At 39.2% G+C, this 20,515-nt stretch overlaps 1 protein-coding gene across 1 annotated transcript in view; it reads right to left on the reverse strand.

The window, feature by feature from the left end:
* The window catches only part of SEMA3A (semaphorin 3A), a 209,291-nt gene that overhangs the window by 39,375 nt on the left and 149,401 nt on the right, over window positions 1-20,515 (reverse strand). Inside the window, exons 7-10 of the mRNA XM_032801540.2 lie at window positions 8,150-8,292; window positions 6,817-6,931; window positions 6,642-6,711; window positions 5,108-5,252 (exon numbers count right to left, since the gene is read on the reverse strand). Of these exons, the coding sequence (XP_032657431.1) occupies window positions 5,108-5,252; window positions 6,642-6,711; window positions 6,817-6,931; window positions 8,150-8,292 (473 nt within the window). The remainder of the gene's footprint in view (window positions 1-5,107; window positions 5,253-6,641; window positions 6,712-6,816; window positions 6,932-8,149; window positions 8,293-20,515) is intronic.

Below are 20,515 nucleotides of genomic sequence, written 5' to 3' on the forward strand. Positions count from 1 at the left end.
CCCCCACAAGCATTCCCCTCTGCTTTCCCCACCCACAATTCCTCCTGAGGGAAGTGCACTTATGCATCAGGACATGCTAAAGACTAGCCCTTACCTAATGAATTCTCTCTCAAAAACTCAAAATACTTTATGAATATCAGATATTTTGACTTAACATCTCTCTGTAAACTGGGGAATTATTATTAGCCCCATTTTACAGATGAGGAGACTGAGGCACAAGGAACTTAAATGACTTGTCCTAGGTTTCACAGGAATTTTGAGAAGCCAATTTCAGGTGCCTGACCCTAATCCCTTAAACACAAGACATCCATCTCAGATATACAAAGCTATGAGGCAGATTTCACTATGCTTATGATTATGTTCACCGCATTTGATCTTGAAATAGAAACACTCCAGTGATATAAAGCCAGAGGTAATGCATCTTTTATTCACATTGATAGAATATCCACCACTTAGAGTAAAAACTTTGAAACCAAAAAGTAATTAAACAGAAATCCGGATCTTGCTGGATTCTCAGTAGAAGAAATCAATTGTCTTTGCCATCACCTTGATCCAGATTATTAATAATTCATCAGAAATGACATAAAGAAATCAATCTGGCCAAAAAGACCAGTTGTTATTTGCAGCGGAGGGACACTTCAATACAGTGGGAACATAGGGGGTGTGAGAGATAGGTTTTCACTTTTTTGCATGTTTTCAAGGAAGCAAATTCCAGTATTCTCTTTCATTATATATTAGAGAAAGAAATAATTACTGATTAAACCCCAATTGGCCAAATAAACAATAACTGTAAATATAGCAAGTTAGTCACCTATTCTTATCATCTCTACAGTCTAGTCTTAATTATTATTATTTCATATCCATATGTTCTTTTACTTCCAATTAGAAAAATACAATATACTACTAATACTAACCCTTTTATGATCTTTAACGTTGCTGGAGTTAATCTGAAATTTTGAGTTTCTGCAGTGCAGTTCCAAAGTTTTCTTTATGCTTGGATTAATATTCCAACTAGAGTGTGATACTGATTACTTACATTAATCAACGCTTAATTAGATAATGTATGTAAAGTGCTTTGAACAGGAAAATCATTATATAAGTACTAAGTATTGTTAATTGCAGCTGGGCAAATACTGCAAAAATAAAATAAGATCCATGTATATTCATTTCAATTTTTATATTTCAGCTGTACTTCAATCTTGTTTTTATTTATTTTCTACCAATATTTTAGCAAAGCAGTTTACTGGTAGCAATGTTCATCAGACAACACATGTTAGGCATAATATTTACAGAAAGCCAATTTTAGATTTGTAATCATGAGCATTTGTTAGAGAAATCTAATTCCAAGGGTTAGGTTATGACTTGTACTCCATAGTTGCACAGAGCAGTAAAAGGAAGTAAGAATCTCCCCTTTACACCTCTATGTGGGTTAGCTGGACTTAGTGTTTGGCCATGCAAGAATACATGAGGATACATTCTTTCTCATTCCTTCCCCAGTGTACATGGGTAGGAAATGGATGGAGCCATGAATCCATATTACCTGCTCACTGGCCAGTGCAGCTGAGCCAGCACAGCAAGAAAGTATACCAATTTGTTGCTGCTCTATACCCTCAGTAAATCTCTAACCCTCATGAACAAGGGGGAAGAGATGGCAGAATTATGCTTTCCAGAGACATGTTTGCTTTACCCTGCATCCCCCAAGCTACTCCTGATGTGGGGCTGCTTCTGCCCCACCTCATGTTCAGAGCTCTGTCTAAAATCAAAACCTAGCCCTAAGAGTTACAATACAGAATAGAGAACACTGGATACCATGCAACCTCTGTGTACACTCAGTGCAGCCTGAATTTCAAATACTGAATTCTTACAATGAAGTCTCCCCTAATAGATTACAGACCAGCAATTATTTACAGAAATTACTGAGTGAATAAATCTGAGTCACAAAAAATGCAAATAATTCACATTCAGAAAAGGAAGTGAAACTTGTTGAATTAATTATTGGCCCAGGCCTATTGATATTTTTTAAAATAGTTTTTTTAAGGGTGTGGATTTAGAGAAATACATTCTGATCTGAAATTACTCAAAAATATTGTAGCCAGTGGCAGGGCCAGTTCAAAGTTTTCTGCCACCCCAAGCAGCGGGGGAAAAGAAAAAAAAGCAATCGGCGGCGCTTCGGCAGCAGCTCAATCAATAGTGAACAGAATACCGCCCCTTTGCATTGGCCGCCCCAAGCAACTGCTTCCTTAGTGGAAAAGTTGTCACTTTTATGTATTTATGTTGGATTTTTTTGCAGAGACTTCCGACTTCATAATGGCAGTACACATAACAAAGACAGGGCCTGATACTCCTTAGAGGTTAATGGTAAGACTCCTGCTGACTTGGGCGGTCCTGATCCAACAGTGCAGCCCAACAAAACATTTAAGCAAGCGCCTGAGTAGTCCACAATGGGACTACTCGGATGCTTAAAGTTAAGTGCATGTTAGGGTGACTAGATGTCCCAATTTTATAGGGACAGTCCAGATATTCAGGGCTTTGTCTTATATAGGTACATATTACATCCCACCTCCTGTCTCAATTTTTCAGACTTGCTGTCTGGTCACCCTAGTGCATGTCTTTGTGATTTGCCGGTTGGGGGTGGCCATACTTCACTACACCTAGTCAAGAGATTCTTCATCAGTGAAGAAAATATTCTAGGTCTCATCCTGGAGCTATCTATCTAGAGAGCCCAATCTAGATGTACTGAACATCTCAATTCCCTTTGACTTCACTGGGAGTTGAAAATGTTCAGAGTCTTGCTGAATGCAAGCCAAAGACAGCAAGAACACTGGGATTTTGTAGTTCAAATATTTAAGGGTAAGATATGAATCAATTAGAAGGAACCTTTACTTTTCAGTGTAAAGAACTAAAGATATGCTCTGTAATGTTTTCATATAGGTAAATTTCAAAACTGTGGATATGGAAAATATGAGAACAAAATCTTTGATTTTGTTGGGGAGTCTGTATTTAGTCATGCGTTAGTGAAACTCTAGCTCAAAGGTTGAAATTCACCCCTGAGTGGAAGGACAGCACAAGACCTATGTAACATTTAAGCTCCATTTTCCTATGGGGTATACCTGTGGTTAAAGCACTGGCCTAGGCACTGGGAGATCTTAGTTCAAGTCACTGCTTTACTAAAGACTTCCTTTGTAACCTTTGGCAAGCTGCTTAGCTTCTCTTTACTTTAGTTCCCCATCTGTAAAACAGGTATAATAGCACTTTTCTGTCTCACAGGGTGTTGTGAAGATTGATACATTAAAGATTGCAAGGCACTCAGACATAATGTATTTGGGGCCACATAAGTACCTAAAACAGAGAAAGATTTTGACAGCTTCACTAGGATTACAGGGCTGTTGTGCAGGTCCCCTACTCACCGCTATTACAACAGGACTATTATGAAAAAGTGTCATTTTTCAGCATAATTTATTTTCATCGTGAAAACATCCAGTGGTTTCTGATTTTTAATATTGCTATATTCATTCCTGTCAAAAAGAAGCTAATCAATCCTAAGACCAAATAGGAGTTCAAAAGAAATGTATTAAATTCAGAATAACATATTAAAAAGCCTACAGGATGGAGGATGGAGTTGCCATGAGAGGAGTTAGACAACAAATTCATTTGATTCTATATGAGGATGAGGATTTTCACCTAGGAACTACCAGGGTTACTTGGTGAAATACAAGACTAACCCTTTTCTCTCCCAACTTATCAAGCAGGCATATAGGGAAAATGACATTTTGCAACCTATCTCATACTGATTCAGCTGGATATCATCTGTTGATTCAAACTTTCCAAAAGGGAGTAGAATCGAACAATTCTTTCTTCTGGACTTTTGGTTTATGATTTTTTTTGATCTTTTGACTTTTCATTCCAATTCATAATAGGAAAGATTTTCAAAATTCTGAAAAATTTCATAACGTGTGAAAACTGTTTTCCACCCAACTCTAGAGTAAAACTATGCATTCTGTTAAAATAATCTATGATTCCATCCTGGGATTTTTTTTAATTGCTTTCATCACCATCTCAGGAACAATATTCCCCTAAACACTGCAGTGCTTGGGACTTTTCTGTGAAGAAATCTGGTTATTTCTTAGGAATCACATCCACTGAATGAGGAGAATTATACAATCCCTTTGCTGAGAAATCATTCTTTATTTAACATAGGAAGCAGTTTTTGTTAGGCCAGACATTTATATCATTTAACCATTGTTTCACACATTTATCATGGAAGCCAGTTTTGAGAACAAGATAGAAAAGATAGTTTAAAGGTTACTAACAATTAAAGGACAATTTATATGACAATAGAATCGTAGAAATGCCCACATATGAATAATGCTCATGTGCTATTCTTGTCTTTTTACTGCGCATTTACTTGGATCTTTATAGTTTATTTGAGGCATAGATATATCTGAATAGGCTAGATCCTCAGCCTAGTGTACACAGGAGTCTCAATGGAACTAACCCGATTTATACCAGCTGAAAATCTATCCTGATATGTACAACCCAAACCTTTTCCTCTAATACATTCTACTGGAAAAAAGGCAGATGTATAGGCAAAACTCAGCATCATTTCTGGGCTCTGACAATAACTGAGGTGGATGGGAAGTCATAAATAGTAGTTTCATAGACACCACAGTGACTGAGACATTAGAAAGAGACAAAAAAGTAGAATGACAGTTAAAAAATGCCTTTTGGAATTAGAAATTATTCCACTGGCTTCCCCGTCCATTGTGGAAATTGTTACCTTGAAGTTCTAAAGTGATGCAAATTATGAAAGAAAAGCTGCATTATTCCTTAACTATTTTACAAATATTCAGCAAAATCCTGCATCCCTGCTCCAGTCAAACTTCTCCTGAAGTCAACATGTTTTTTGCCTGACTGAGGTTTACAGGATTAGGCTCACTGACAAGCCAGCTGCACATTGCAAATCAAGGCAGCGAATTCTGAATTTGCAGCAACAGCTAGTTTGCTCTTACATTAGCCTGTCTTTCCCACTCACTCAGCTTCTTTTGTGTTATAAGTTCAAGTACAATGTAATGAGTGAAATCAGTATCAGATTTCCCAGTGCACTTACAGTTCCTGGCCGTGGATATGGTACACGTCCTTGGTAAGGCACCCATTGATAGTTGGGACCATCTCTGTGAGCATATGGACCAAGGAACACCCTCCTTACATCTGTCATGCTGTACATACACACTGCTGACCCCTTGAAGATGTTGCTAAAAATGAGGCAGAGGGAGAAAAATAAGTCAGTTTCTGTAAATTATTTGTCAATTTAAACACAGGAGAATGGTGGGATTAAAGGCTCTTTAATTAATTACATGCATTGATTTTCCAAACTCTAAACTGCTGTCTCAGCAAACCCAAACACGATCCTTAGAAAGTTCAGTTTAACTGACACAAATCTCTCAGATGTTTTTCTAAACAGAATGGCTGCTGGCTACTACTTAAAACATATTGTTTATTTACTCCAGATCCAATTTCAGTGGGACTTTTCTTAGAGTAGGTACTATTCTATATGAGTAATACTTAGGATGGTTGAATCTGGCTCTTAATAGATAATAAGTGTTTTTCAGTTTTCCATCCCTGATTTTGAAACTGAACTGCTTCATAAATAAGGCAGGGGTGGAAATCTATTTGTAATAGCTGTGACTCGGCAAATGCAATTTATTGGTATAAATATGAAATAAAGAGGTCTCACGTGTTTTTCATAATGGTGACCTTCATGCAAAAGGGTCTGTAACCAATTACTCATCCTGTAGCTAACTAATCACTTAATATACCCTTGCTAATAGTCAGCATATCTGTTTTAGTTTTGCCCTCTCTCTCTCTCCCTCATTTCCCCCTTTTGACAACACACACTGAAACTGCACCGCTGTGCATTTCCTTGGGGTTTCTACAAGGATAGTAGATGCCACAGGAGCCTCATTCTTGTGATGCCTAGAAACTTACATTTAAAAACATATGCCTCCCTTCATGGTCATAGGTGGCTTTTCCCTCAGAGGCAAATGCAGTCCTTCATGAGACAAAAGCCTAGATACAATTCCATCCTTGGTGTAAGCCCATTTGAGGGAAGTTCTACGGACTGAGTTATGCATGAGATCAGATTAGATGACCACAGTGATCCATTCTAGCTTTAGAATCTATGAGCCTATGAAGCCAATGGATTTACTCCAAGGATGTACTGGACTCAGTTGAAGAGTGGTGGAAAAAATGTTCGCTGTTTTTTCTTAAAAAGCTTATTGATTGTCCAGAAGTTTTCCAAAATTCTAAGTTTTGCTGATATTTATTTATTATTATTTTTTTAATTTTTCCTGCATTACTTTACCAGCTTTATCTGGCAAGGGATTTGACATTTCACCCTCCATCTTTAAAGCCAATTTTTCAGCAGGAAGAGGCTGAGAAACTGACTTCAACCTTGCGTCAGGGCAATGATGTACATTGCTCAAAAGAAAAGAAATTTAATTCATACTTCTCACTTACACTGCCTTCGTGCAGTTCAAAGGTTAAGAAAACGCTGTGTTTTTTAAGAACATTTTAGCAAAAAGAACTCTTTAAAGCAACCAGCTACACAAGTTTCCATACAAGTAAGATGATATATTCTGTACCTGGAAGTTGTAAACACTCCATAGACTATTGGATTTTTGGGGTCTTTTGAGTTCATTAGAAACACATCCTCTGTAACAAAAACAACAAAAAAGGAAAAAAAGAAAACACATGGTCATTTCAGTAATGAAAATACCAGAACATGATTCTCCATTCAAATTCATTGTGGCTACTTACGTAGTTCATCAAAATGAGTATCAATGCCATTGGGCCCTGGCACAGAACAAATCAGGCGTGCTTTAAGGAAAGTTGTCCATTTATTAACAAGGCTTCTGTGTCCACCAAAGTCATTCTAACAGGAGAAATAGTGTATGTTAATACATGATCATATTCCTGTTTGAAATGGGAATTGATATGAAAAAACTGACAGAACAGTGTATTAAATGTAACATCATAATCCACAGTTTTACATATTGCCCTTTTTATTGTTTAGGAAATTATAAAATCCCCCTCATTTTTCAAATATACCAATACTGAATCAATTTAAATTTGTCATGGTCATTACCATGAATTTAATATCATTTTCAGAAGAACTTATTCCTCGAAAAGCTTGAAATAGATTAAATAAGGAAGAAAGAAAGAAAGAAAGAAAGGAAGAAAGAAAGAAAAGCATGCAAGCAATTGAGCAGATTGACAGTGTTTTGCTTCTGTGCAAGCTTACATGTTGCCAAGACTCAATAAAATTTAAACAGCTCATTATTCTTCACTGATATCAACAAAGTAGCTCCAAAAGTTGTACAAGATCAAAGTATAAAAAGTGTTGTGTGTGTGTGGGGGGGTGGAATCAGTTGTTTAATAGCAGGGCTGAGAGTGGGAGCAGATCAACTTCTCCATAAGGGTGGGGCTATAACTTTCCAAGCTGCTATCTCGTTTTTCAGAGATGGTGACTTGGAGTCCTGCCTGCAGGAATAACGTGAAATTCTACTCTAAACATTACATTTACCAAAGCTATCAATGTTCATGGTGATCACTTAACTCATAGATATTTTCTCAAGGTCTCTCAGGAAAATATTTGGATATTTGTTGGGATGGATGAACCCGGTTGAGACCCTAGACACTGTTCATTTATAAAACTTAGCCTAACCAATTATTTTTATTTTCATATGCCTTTGCCTTTAGAAGTTTTACCTGGAATGGGAACCTTAGATGTCAAAAATAACCAAAGAAAGAAAATGTCTACAGAACATCTGGTCCACCTGGAAACAGGAAGTACCATGTTTCTTGCACAAGACTCTATTTCTCTCTGCCACTTTTTAAAATTCAGGAGATTCCGATAATTTTTGGATGATGCATTGTAAATTTGGGGTGCTACTCCAAACAGAACAGAACAGAATATTGTACCTCTTTGACGTTTTCTCTTGACTATTGGTCATTCTGGAAGACCTTGGCATCACTACATTGCCAGTGTTACCATAGACTAATGTACAGCCAAGAAAGAGTAGTTGCTAATATCACTTTTATAGCTTTATCTGAGTGTATTCATTCTCATAAAATTAAGTCACCATATTACCTTACAGATCTGCCCTATTCTGGCATGGGTGGCTTTTCCAGAGTGCTCTCCATCAATTGCATTTTCACGGAAGAAGAAATAGATTTTGTCATCTTCTGGGTTATCACTCTCTGGTATTAGGTGGGCACTAACAAACCTGGGATCTGAGAAGAAAATGCCAATGAACATGTTACTACACAGCAAGTAAAATTTACATGAAAGGATTCTTCCACGCCGACTCGCACACATGAACTAATCCTTTCATCAAATAAGCAAATTTTCCACTTTTCTTCCTGGTGCTCCCACTCAATGGAAATCCCTATCACAACTTGTTTCTGCTCTTTCAATCTAGTACTAGGACAACACACACACACACAGTCCCAACACTGCACACCAGCACACATCTATAGTTTATTTATCCAGTATATAGCAGTGCTGCTATTCATACTCTGTAGTGATTCAGGAAAGCATATGAAGTAATATAATACATATGAAATTGCTCTTTTAACTATAGTGTAACATTACAGCATAGTTTCCTAATTCCATGCATGGATTGTTTAGCGTTTCTTTCACATTCAGTCTTGCCTACTTCTTATTTCCTTGTTTATTTTGACTTTCTATACAGCAGAAATGAAAACTGCACAGGAAATCTAAAACAGAGGAAGAAGATGGTTTGTCCAGTAGCTAGGGTGTTTGGCTGAGAATTGGGACAGCTGTGTTTAAATTCCTGAACTGCCATATACGTCCTCTGTGACCTTAATCAAGTCATTTAACCCCTCTGTGTCTTAGTCCCCTGTGTATAAAATATAAGGGTGCTGTGAAGATAAATACACTAAATATTCGGAGGCCCTAAGCTTCTGGAGTAATAGGAACTATAGACAGAACACTCAAGAACAGGTTAAAAATCATTCTATAAAACATTTTTGGATGAAAAATGGCCATTTTGTTTGAAAATTTCCATTGTTTTTCAACTACTAAAAACAAAAACAAAACAATGTTTTGAAAACCATTTTCAAAATCCATTTAGGTGGGAATGATTTTTAAAATGATTTTTTCATTTTTAAAGAAAAGTTTAACGAAAAATACTATTTTCTGACCAGCTCTATTGACATCATTATTCAGAGTACAAATTCCCCTTCCACACATATGACTATATCTAGACAGTGATACAGTAGATATATAAAGCCTCAAGAGAGATTGATAAAACAAACAATGGGCAAAGAAATTAGGACATATACTCAGGGGGTGTAAATCAGCATAGCTTTACTGACTTCAATGAGGCTGTGCCAGTTTACATCAGAGGAAGATCTGGCCCAATATTGCATTTTTCATTCAAGTATTTCCATTGGCCTCTTCGACCAGGGAAAAGGAGGTAAATCAAACAGAACTACCAAGCTGTTGGTCTTCCTATGACATTTTACATCCTGCTGGGATAATTCAGTGTGAACTATATTTAACTATTCAAAGAGTCCTATCCCTACGTCAAATTATAAGCTGTTCTTGTATCATATATTAAAGTGTCATTTTAACACGTCACCACATACTTAGGGAGGTAACGAGCCAGATTGTGCTATGCTGATTTTCACCAACTGAGGATCTGGTTTATTAAGATCACTACTTTATTTACTAAGGATCCTCCTCAGTTTATATGCTAACTAACTGTATACACTGCGTGTGATGAGCACAGTGTCATCAACTAATAGCACTTCTCATATAAGCAGATGTGTGACTTTGCTTTTTGCTTGAAGACATGCAAGGTTGAAGAGTTTTCCAACTGATCTTGCATGGAGATGTCCACACTTGGTGCTAGATGAGAAAACATGATGGTGCAGCAAAGAGAAAAATAAACTGAAGAGTGTTGGTGCCAAAACACATCCTTGTCCAACATCACTGTGAATTTCAAAGCTGTCAGATTGATCACCACCATATTGAACTATAACCTTCATGCCATTATGGAAGGATTGAAACAGACTGAGGATGATTGAGAGGCAACCAGTTCTCTCTAGCAATTGAAAAAAATCCTTTCTGTTAACCAGGTCAAAAGCTTTTGTAAGATCTATGAAGGCCATGTTTAGAGGTTATCCTTATTCTTGAGACTTTTTTTGCAGTTGCTTTTGTGCAAAAATCATGTTGATGGTAGATCTACTAGCACAGAAACCACACTGGCTCTCTGGATATGCACATTCAGCAAGAAGTTGCAGTCTTTTAAAAAATGACCCATGTAACACTCATGAGAGGGATTCCTCTGTAGTTAAAATCACTCCAATCTTCCTTGTTTTTGTACAGTATTATGAAGTTGGCATCCTTCATATTTTGTGGTACTCCCCTTCTCTCCAGGCAAGCAAGACATAGTGCAGATATTTAAGCACTACCTGCCCTCCTTTTTTCAGCACTTCAGCTGGAATTCCATCTCTTTCTGCAGCCTTTTCTGGTGCTAGAAAGTAGTTTGTCTTTATAGATGATTCTATACCAAGCTCTTTGATGGTCTAGAGCCCCAAGGTCACAATTAGCACTATTTCAGAAACAGTGGATTCACATGAATAGAGTTTGTGATAGTGTTCCAATCATTGCTTGCTTCTGTCAATGATGATGTCTCCATTATGATAGTTGAGTGGGATAGTCTTCTTAGATGAAGGACCTGTTGCTTTCTTAATTGCATTAATCAGACCTCTTAGATCTCCATTCTCAAAGGACATTTGTATCTTTAGCACAGATCAAGCCAGTATAGTTGGCCACCCTTGGCCACTTTGAGGTTAGCATATGTCTCAGAAGAGTGGTGAATTCTGTGATGGAAATCTGCGGTGCATTTTGTTTCAATAAGTGGAACTATTTCTTCAGGGTATGCTGCAAACCAGTTGTTATAGTGTGTTCACTAAAAGCAAATGTTTCAGCTATATGGATATTCTGAATGTCTTCTATGCTGCATCAGCATTCAGGGTAGGTACAATCGCTTCCCTAAGATAAGTACTAAATTGGAAACACCTTCCTTGGTCTTTTGTGCTATTGATGTTAATGTGTGGGCAACAGTTTTGTTTGGTATGATGAAATTTCCTTAATGAAAGCCTGATTTTACAGCATACAAGTGCATAGTCTATATCACAGTCTCCACTGTGAAAATTGCAAGTATAGAGAGAAAACTTTAGGTCAGGGGTAGGCAACATGTGAGCTGATTTTCAGTGGCACTCACACTGCACCAATCTAGGGGGGATCTGCATTTTAATTTAATTTTTAATGAAACTTCTTAAACATTTTAAAAACCTTATTTACTTTACATACAGCAATACTTTAGTTATAAATTATAGACTTCTAGAAAGAGACCTTCTAAAAATGTTAAAATGCATTGCTGGCACGCGAAACCTTAAATTAGGGTGAATAAATGAAGACTCGGCACAGCACTTCTGAAAGGTTGCTGACCTCTGCTTTAGGTGTTTTCTACAGGTGACAATTAAATCTAGTTGGTGCTAGTATCCAGATCAGGGGTGTCTCCAGGAGACTTTCTGGTAATGCATGTGTTAGTAATACACAGTTGCTGGTGGGTGAAGAGCTCAAGAAGTCTTTGACCATTGTTGTTAATTTTTCCCACTCCATGGTGACCAGTGATAAGCAGCCATATCTCATGATGTGAGCTGACTTTAGCATTAAAGTCTCTCAATAGATAGAGTTTCTTGCCTGGTGGTAGCTTGCTGATGACACAGTGGAATTTCTGATAGAACAAGTCCTTCTCTACAAAGGTGAAGAAAAGTGTTGGCACATACGTACTAATGATGTTGGTAAATCCACCTGTGGTAGATATTCTTACTAATACGATACATTCTAATGTTGCAATGGGACATTCAACTAGAGATGTGAATGAATTTTTCACTGCAAAACCCACTCTGTCCTCACAACTGTCTTGTTTGCTTTCTCTATGCCAAAAGAAGCAACATTGCATCTGAACTAAATCTGTAATTTAGTCCAGTCTCAGAGAGAGAGAGGCTATGTCAATGTTAAACCTCTCCGTCTCTCTGTCGATGATGGCAGTCTTCCTACAGTAATTGACCTCCTCAAGGCTGTTTGACATACCAGTGCATGTTGTCCTCATATTCCAACAAGCAAGTTTGAAGAGGGAGACCATCAAACCCAAATCTTTGGTGTATACACCTATGCAGAAAAAAATAAGGAGGCAGAGGTTGAGCTTAGGATCACAGCCCCCCTCTTTGTGGTATTATCCAGGCCCAAAGACTCAGAAAATCAAGATGTTTAGAAGCCAGCGCAGTTGCAGGAGATGCTGGAAGGCAGAGCTGAATTGCAATGCCAACCACCTGATGCTTTCTCCACAGTGGGTTTAGTTCAAGGTTGTCTTCCCTAGTCTTTGCTGAACCAAGAGCAGGGCAGCAGTGCCACCTGGAATTACTCCTTTGTGGATATTATTTTTCCTTCCAATGGGTATCTGGCATATCCTTTCCACCACTCAGTGGCGTGATTCCCAGTTCAGTCGGTGAGCGCCCAACTTGTGGCATGTTGTACGGGGTTATGTGATACCAGTAGCAGCCATGCACACTTTACCTGATCTGAAGAGTTTCAGCAACTTTGCAATAGTCTTACCCTAGGTTGTGATGAATGTCTTGCCTGTTGTCTGGAACCTATTGCCCAAGAACTGTTGGGGGCCTGAGTTTGCCTAAATCCAGTCCTTCGGGGCCATGGTGATCCAGCCAGATAGTCACCTGTCAATCAACTTAGCACTCTCTGCAACCCTGGGTTGCAATTCTGTCTTTCTCTTCTTTTGGGGAAGGAGTGGCGATGATGCCTAAAAGTCAGGCACTTCATACACCCTGTTTTCCTACTAGTGTACTCGTGCAGCAAAAGGAAGTACGTCCCCCAGCATATCTGTTCAGCTGTTGAGACCAGGGATATAGCATCACCTTGAAAATTTTAGCTAGTTCAGTAACTTATCTTATTATCAAGAGTTCCAAAGGAAGAGTTTAAGATAATTCAGGCAGCACTGACATACTTCATATGTTCAGCATAGACACATAAGGAAGTTGATGACATATAGAAGAGAGGCTGTGCTGGAATGAGCTAAAAGAACTTCCGTTGAATGGGAAGTGGAAGCAGGAGCCAAAAGGAGTAGAACCCATGATAGTACTCTGCAAGCTATTATCGATGGATATGACCACCTCAGATCACCATGTACAAATACTGGAGTCTATGTGATGCCAAAATGCATCTACAACTATTAAGAAACACATGGTTCTTCTAATAATATAAGCAGTCACAACACCCTGTGGATCATATTTGTTTCCACATTCCAGGCCCATAAAACACCGTTAATGAAAAGGATTTAAGTAACACTTTGGGTTTAAACAGTTTACAAGGATTCCTTATGTTCAAAACTCAAGCAATCAATGTCAAAATGTGTTTTAAAAAGAAAACAAACATCAAAAGAACATGTCAGAAGTATATTTAAGCATGATCAAAGGGGGAATGAAATCACAATGTAAACATGATAAACATTAATGGCAGAAACATTTCTCTGATCTCATAACCAGTTCAAGCAGGTTAAAAATAGAAACGTTGATTTAAAACAATCAGTGTCAAGAAGCAAATAATTAAGAAATGCATTTCAACTTTTTTCAATCTCCTTTTCTCGAGTCTCTTGACACTGGGCTACTTCTCATACCCTAACTGACACCTTCTGCTAGCTCCAATTTTGTATGGCCCTCTGGGATTACCAGTTCTTTAGCAACTTCACTGGCAGCAGCCCATTAAAATGTCCTTCATGAGAAATCTACCACTTTATGAAAAAGACACCTTGGTCCAGCTGCCTTTATGATTAATATGCCATTGTTTTCTTAGTTAAGTAATGGAAACATGTTTTGCTTGTCTCAGCACTTCAGGTTCAGATAAAGCTAAAGAAAAATCAATCTTTATTTGCTCCTTCACAAGCATTATTCTTTAGCAATAACAACAAAAGAACAGCAGCAAGAACAATAAAAGAAAGGAGATTGGATTCCTGAATGAATTGTATTAGCATTTTAATGATGATCCATAAAGGAAACAGCACCAAAATTGCCTTTAGATATCAAGATGCGCTAACTAAGCTGAGCAAACAGAAGTTAGGGTCATTCCTTCATAGAATCATAGAATCAGAGGACTGGAAGGGACCTTGAGGGATCATCTAGTCCAGTTCCCTGCACTCGGTGCAGGACTAGACCATCCCTGACAAGTGTTTGTCTAATCTTCTCTTAAAAATCTCCAATGATAGAGATTTGTCATCAAAGAAGAAAAAGGGCAGTTCTCATGGGAGGTTGAATCAGATGCTCCCGTTACAGGAGATTTGTGGTCAGAATGACAAATTTCCCCAGCTCACGCCTAGAATATTCGAGGAAACTGTAGGGAAATGTTACACTCAGTAAGGCTGCAGTTGGTGTAATGTAATGAAAATTACTGAAGGGTGACTAGAACCCTGCGAAAAGGTAACGAGACAAGGGAATCTTACATTAAAAATTTAACAATAACAAAAATAGACAGCTTTTCAGACTTCATAAACACACAGTGCTTGTCAACAGAGACCCAGCATGTACAAAACAGCATGAACTGTCCTCAGAAAATCTGAACTTGAAAATCATAGCTAGCTTCATTGCCTTCTCAGAGGAAACCTTATAGCCCCAATCACAAATGTGCACAGCAAAGCTCCAAGTCCTCACTGCTTTCTGTAAGGTCAACAGGGGACAAAGCTTTTAATATGCGATGACAAGAGAGCTAACTTGTCTTATGCTCTTACACACTTTACCATATTTTACAAACTTCATAATCTTTTAATGGTGTGCTTCTAAATCTCCCTCATTTAATTCCTCACCTGTCAAATACCTTCTTTTACCACTGAGTCAGTCAAACTTTGGGCCTGATTCTCACTTACAGGTAAGCCCCTTTGTGATCCTGGGAGCCCCTCAGTGCCAAATGGAAGAGGGTCCTCCATCCTGTAACTCAGGCCTGACACAACCATTGTCCCAATGCATTGTTGTCATAATATGTATCTCAGAGGGGTCCTCTGAGGTATCCTATGTAAACTGGGGACACACTGGTCCCAAAAATTATTGTGTGATGTAAGGACCAGTTGTGTACAAAGTATAGATGTGTGCTGAAACTATGTTCTTCACATGTGCTTGGGAGACAATGAATAAATCTAGCCTGTCCTAGAAAAAGTAATATGTATTTACTTCTCTGACCAGCTTGCAGAATTCCTGACAGTGGACAATGAAAGTACATTTACATATATGGTAAACAGAGCCCCGAAGCTAAACAAGCAGGAGAGAAAACTGTTTAACAATCACACCAGGGGACAGAATCTGCACCCCATGAAGCCGCCCTGGCTCTTGAGGCACAGACAATGCACTTTGAATAATACAATGGGAGAAAAAGGCCTTTTAGTTATCCATCACCGACGGGACACAGGGTAAACCACTCTCTGAGCCTGTGAAAGTTGGATCCCCAATCTGGCAAGCTACGGATGATGTGAACTAGCAGTAAGTAAGAAAACTGCTTAGGCAAAGATCATAACTAGCTAAAATTAAGTTTTAGTCACTAGAAGGCATGTTTTATTTTACTGTTTGTAACCATACCTGTCTCTTTTTTCTTTACTTAGTATCACTTATTTCTTGTTAAAGCAGCAAAGAGTCCTGTGGCACCTTATAGACTAACAGATGTATTGGAGCATGAGCTTTCATGGGTGAATACCCACTTCATCGGATGACATGCATCCGACGAAGTGGGTATTCACTCACGAAAGCTCATGCTCCAATACGTCTGTTAGTTTATAAGGTGCCACAGAACTCTTTGCTGCTTTTACAGATCCAGACTAACACGGCTACCCCTCTGATACTATTTCTTGTTAATAAACCTGTTCTGGTTTTATTACAAAACCATCTGAGTGCTGGGTATGAAGTGTGAGTCTCCAGCAAACCTTAGAGGCTAATCTGTGCTCTGTCTCTTTGGAGGCAGTGAACTTAGTAATTTCTCTGAGCATCCCATGAGAGGGACTGGACAATGCAGGGAGATGTCTGTGGGGAACTCAGGAACTGGGATTCACTGGTTGTTTCCTACAAGGAAAGGTTTAGATTGGCAGAGTCCCGAAGAGCTTGCTGGCAGAGCAGACAAGTTGGTGTGTCAGGGAACCGATACAGTTTAGGAGCAGCAAAGCCCTTGCTCTTGCTAAGGCACAGGGTAACACAGTGGCTCACATTTCTGGGTGTCCTGAGCATGACATCACACCTTTTACAGCTCTCTGCTGGCATAAAGATTCCTCAAAGATGGTGAAAATGGCTCCCTGATAATATCCCCTATACAAGGGAACTCCTTGGCTATTAAAAGATGGTGTAAGGGTGTTATACCAGTCCTGTTCCCAGCCCTTAGCACAGGGGCTGTGTCAGGGCAGGCCCAGAGACAAAGAAAGAGTGTGGCTGAAGTGTGTTCTGGCTATTCTTTGTTTCTCAAGACCCGTAGAGGACCTTGGGAAGCTTAGAGCAGAAGTAAAAGCAGCTATGAGCCATCCACACTATTTCTGTATTCATACCATATCTGGTTGTGATATTAGCTGTTCTTGCAAGATAAGCAGAACTGGTTTTGGTCATTCATACTTTAATGGGAATCCTGATCCTGGGAAAAATCAAGAATTCTCAAGATAATGGTACCTATGATTTGGTAGTTGGCATTTTTGTCTCTGAATTATTACTAAATCCAGAATGATCAGTACTTCTATGGTTTTATAGGTAGCGTTTGTTGGATGTGAAATTAAACTAGGGTCTGATAAGAAATTAGAGATCTCATCATATTTTTTCAAAGTCTAGTGATACTGGCCTTAGTGTCATAGTGAAATTATAATACTGGATCTTGTGTATTTAGTTCATCTAAAATCCTCCTGCAATTTCAATTGCATACAATATTTTTCACTTTTTGGACTAAAAACTTGTGTAATGTTGCTCTGTGCTGTTAAATACCCACACTGTTTCACTGTACAGGTGCCTGCATTTTGTCGGTGAGTGAAGTAAAGTGCTTTGGGACATATAAGGATGGAAGATGCTCCACATGATATTAAGCTAGCACCTTTTTCAACATTCCAATACAAGAAGATAGCACAGGAAGAAGGAAACACCTAGCAGAGGATACTAATGAACTCACAATACTCTTCCACATCCAGCTTCTGTCCAGACCTCAATACTGCTGTCATGCAATTGGCAACAGGAATCGAATCATACTGGGCAAGGATTTACAATATTTTGGTTATCATCATCATCTAAGAGTAATTCTTATTGTAAGAAACCTTAAAACAAAGCTGTCTTCTTTATTCAAGCTCTTTAGATCTGCGGTTGAGGATGGACAAAAAAACAAATGCATGATTCTCATAACTATCCTGACACTTAGACTTCTCCTGAAACAAAAACATCTCTGTACCTCAGGGTCTAAGCTGATGGCTGTGGGTTATATCTTTACATCTTTACTTCTGTGGAATCTAGTTTGCCTTCTGATTATAACTGCTCTCTGGATCAGAAGGAAAAAGAACATTTTTTCTCTCTCTCCATTTATACAAACTCCAAATGAACCAGAGGGGATGTTGTGGGCTCCAGCCCTGTGGACAGGATCTATTGGTTTAGGTGTGTGAAACTCACGCAGACTGAAACCAAACCCCCAAAGGGGTTGTCACATATTGGCATAGAAATGGCTCAACATCAGTTCAGATTAGTTGAACAGCACCATTTGTATTCCAAGAACAGGATTCACCATAGGAAATCAGAAAATTAAAAAAGAAGAAAAAAAATCAACAACTGCAGGTATAGTTATAGGGAACGAAGAGAGATTTAGGCTTGGTTGTGATTTGGCCCACAAAAAGTGCTAAATGGTGCAAAGGGACCTTAGGATAAATGAGAGTCAGGCCCTAAGCCTCATGGCATGTCTGCATTGCAATCATGGGGGGAGGAGGGGACTGCATCTTGTGTAGACATACCTAAGTTAGCTCTAACCTAGCTCAGGTTCTGCAGCAGAGAAGCTGTGGCAATGTGCACTTCACTACAGGGTAGCCCCACAAGTAACTACCAGGGTTTCAGGCAAGCTTGCATCCCACTCTGAAGTGCACACTGCTACAGCATCACTGTTCTGGTACAGTAACTCCTCACTTAAAGTCATCCTGGTTAATGTTGTTTTGTTGTTACATTGCAGATCAATTAGAGAATATGTTTATTTAAAGTTGTGCAATGCTCCCTTATAACATTGTCGTTTGGCAGCTGCCTGCTTTGTCCACTGCTTGCAGGAAGAGCAGCCCGTTGGAGCTAGCTGGTGGAGGCTTGGAACCAGGGTGGACCAGCAGCCCCCCATCAGCTCCCTGCTCCTCAAAGTTCCCTGTGCAGCAGCTGCCAAGTAGCTATCAATTGCTGGCAGGTCAGCTGTCCCTCCCCCCAACTGCCATGTGCTGCTCCTGCTCTCTGCCTTGGAGCTGCTCCTGGGAGCCTCCTGCTTGCTGTGTGCGGGGAGAGGGAAAGGGGAGCTACTGTCAGGGTCTCCCACTCCTGCACGCCGCTAACCCCATCTTCCATAGAGCAGGAGACACACACGACAGGGCTCAGGACAGAGGGAGCTTCCTGGCAGCAGCTGATGTCTCAGCTTGCTGATCAACTTAAAAAGGCAGTGTACTTGGAGTGTGGTCAGCATACTTAAAGGAGCAATGTGTGTCTCTCTCTTACACACAGGGTGTGTGTCTCTGTCTGCCATGCTGTCTCCCCTCCCTCTATTCATACTGCCTTGTAAACTGTGAGGCTTACATTAATAACGATGTGTTAACTCTTGTTCATCATTTAGCAGTAAGGCATTCCCTGGGAAATATTCCACCCTCTGACTTCACCACTTCAACCAAGCTTCACAATCATTATCACTGTGTACCAGTATTTAAATTGTTTGTTTAAAACTTATACTCTCTCTCTCTCTCTCTCTCTGTATATAATATAGTCTTTTTGTCTGGTGAAAAAAATTTCCCTGGATCCTAACCCCCCCTATTTACATTAATTCTTATGGGGAAATTGTATTCGCTTAACATTGTTTTGCTTAAAGTCACATTTTTCAGGAACATAACTACAACATTCGTTAAGCGAGGTGTTACTGTACTTGAATTAGCTAGATTAAAGCTAGCTCAAGTACGTCTACACAAGCTGCAATCACATCCTGTGATTGCAATGTAGACATGCCCTTAGGCTTAGGGCCTGACTTTCATTTACCCTAAGGTTCCTTTACACCACTCCTCCAGTGTAAAGAAGTTTTAAAATGACAGTGAATTAAATATATGCTCTCTTCAAGGCCACTTTTCACTGCCAAAGCAGTGAAAGTGGGCTTTAATGCCAATGAGAACCAGACCCAGGGTGCCTTTACAGATGCTATGCGGGAGCATGTTGAGAGATAGCTCTTGTTACCCCTTTAAAATTTGTAACAAGCTCCCCTCAGTCCCACATAACTTACTTCTTTGCATATGAGTGTGTGGTGTTGTCCTCTAGTGCATGAACGACAGAGAGGATGCAAGACCTGCTGATTCTGTGATTGCTATAAAGACGTACCCACAATCTCCAGGCACTGCCGCTAGGGTGGAGCTGATCTTCCCCTCCCCCAGACTTTAGCTCTTAGTCTGAACATTTCTAACGGGCAATATTGTAGACTGCATGGGAAGGAGAAAGAAAAAAAATGTTGATCTGTGGAATAATTATCAGTTTCTGAGGCCTTTGTTCTTAAAGAGACAACAATAATTTTGATTCTCTATAATGACTAATTATATGGTGAAGAAAAGTGAACACAAAGGTTCAGTCAAATTATAGCATAATTCACTAAGTAAATTAGATTTCCCACAAAACAGACCTTCTGATCTACCCATCCTATTTAATCTGAAAGAGGTGATTATTATCTCTTTAAAGAACAACCACCAAAATTTATGGGATGTCATTAGCACCTCTTTTCTGTGGCTGCCTATATCTGGAGGTGTTATATTTCTATCACCACTGTGTTAATTTTAAGATGATTAGGTTATTCCTGAAAGTCTAGCAGTCAGAAGACTGATGTCCTGCAAAAAAAAGAAATCTATATAAGCTTATAGTTTGTAGCACACATATGGTGGGGATTTGGAGAGGGAAATTACATGGATCAGGCATTAACAGCACGGTTAATGAAGGATACGTGCTGCCAAGGGAGGCAGCGGGAGCTCCACCATTGGAGGTTTTTAAGAACAGGTTAGACAAACACCTATCAAGCATGGTCTAATAACACTTAGGGGACTGGATTAGATGACCTACCAAGGTTCCTGCCAGTCCTACATTTCTCTGATTCTATGAAGCTGTGAGCTGAGCAGCAGTGCAGAGGGTGCTGGATGGTGACCTGAGC

Source organism: Chelonoidis abingdonii, chromosome 1, assembly GCF_003597395.2.
Source record: "Chelonoidis abingdonii isolate Lonesome George chromosome 1, CheloAbing_2.0, whole genome shotgun sequence".
NCBI lineage: Eukaryota > Metazoa > Chordata > Testudines > Testudinidae > Chelonoidis > Chelonoidis abingdonii.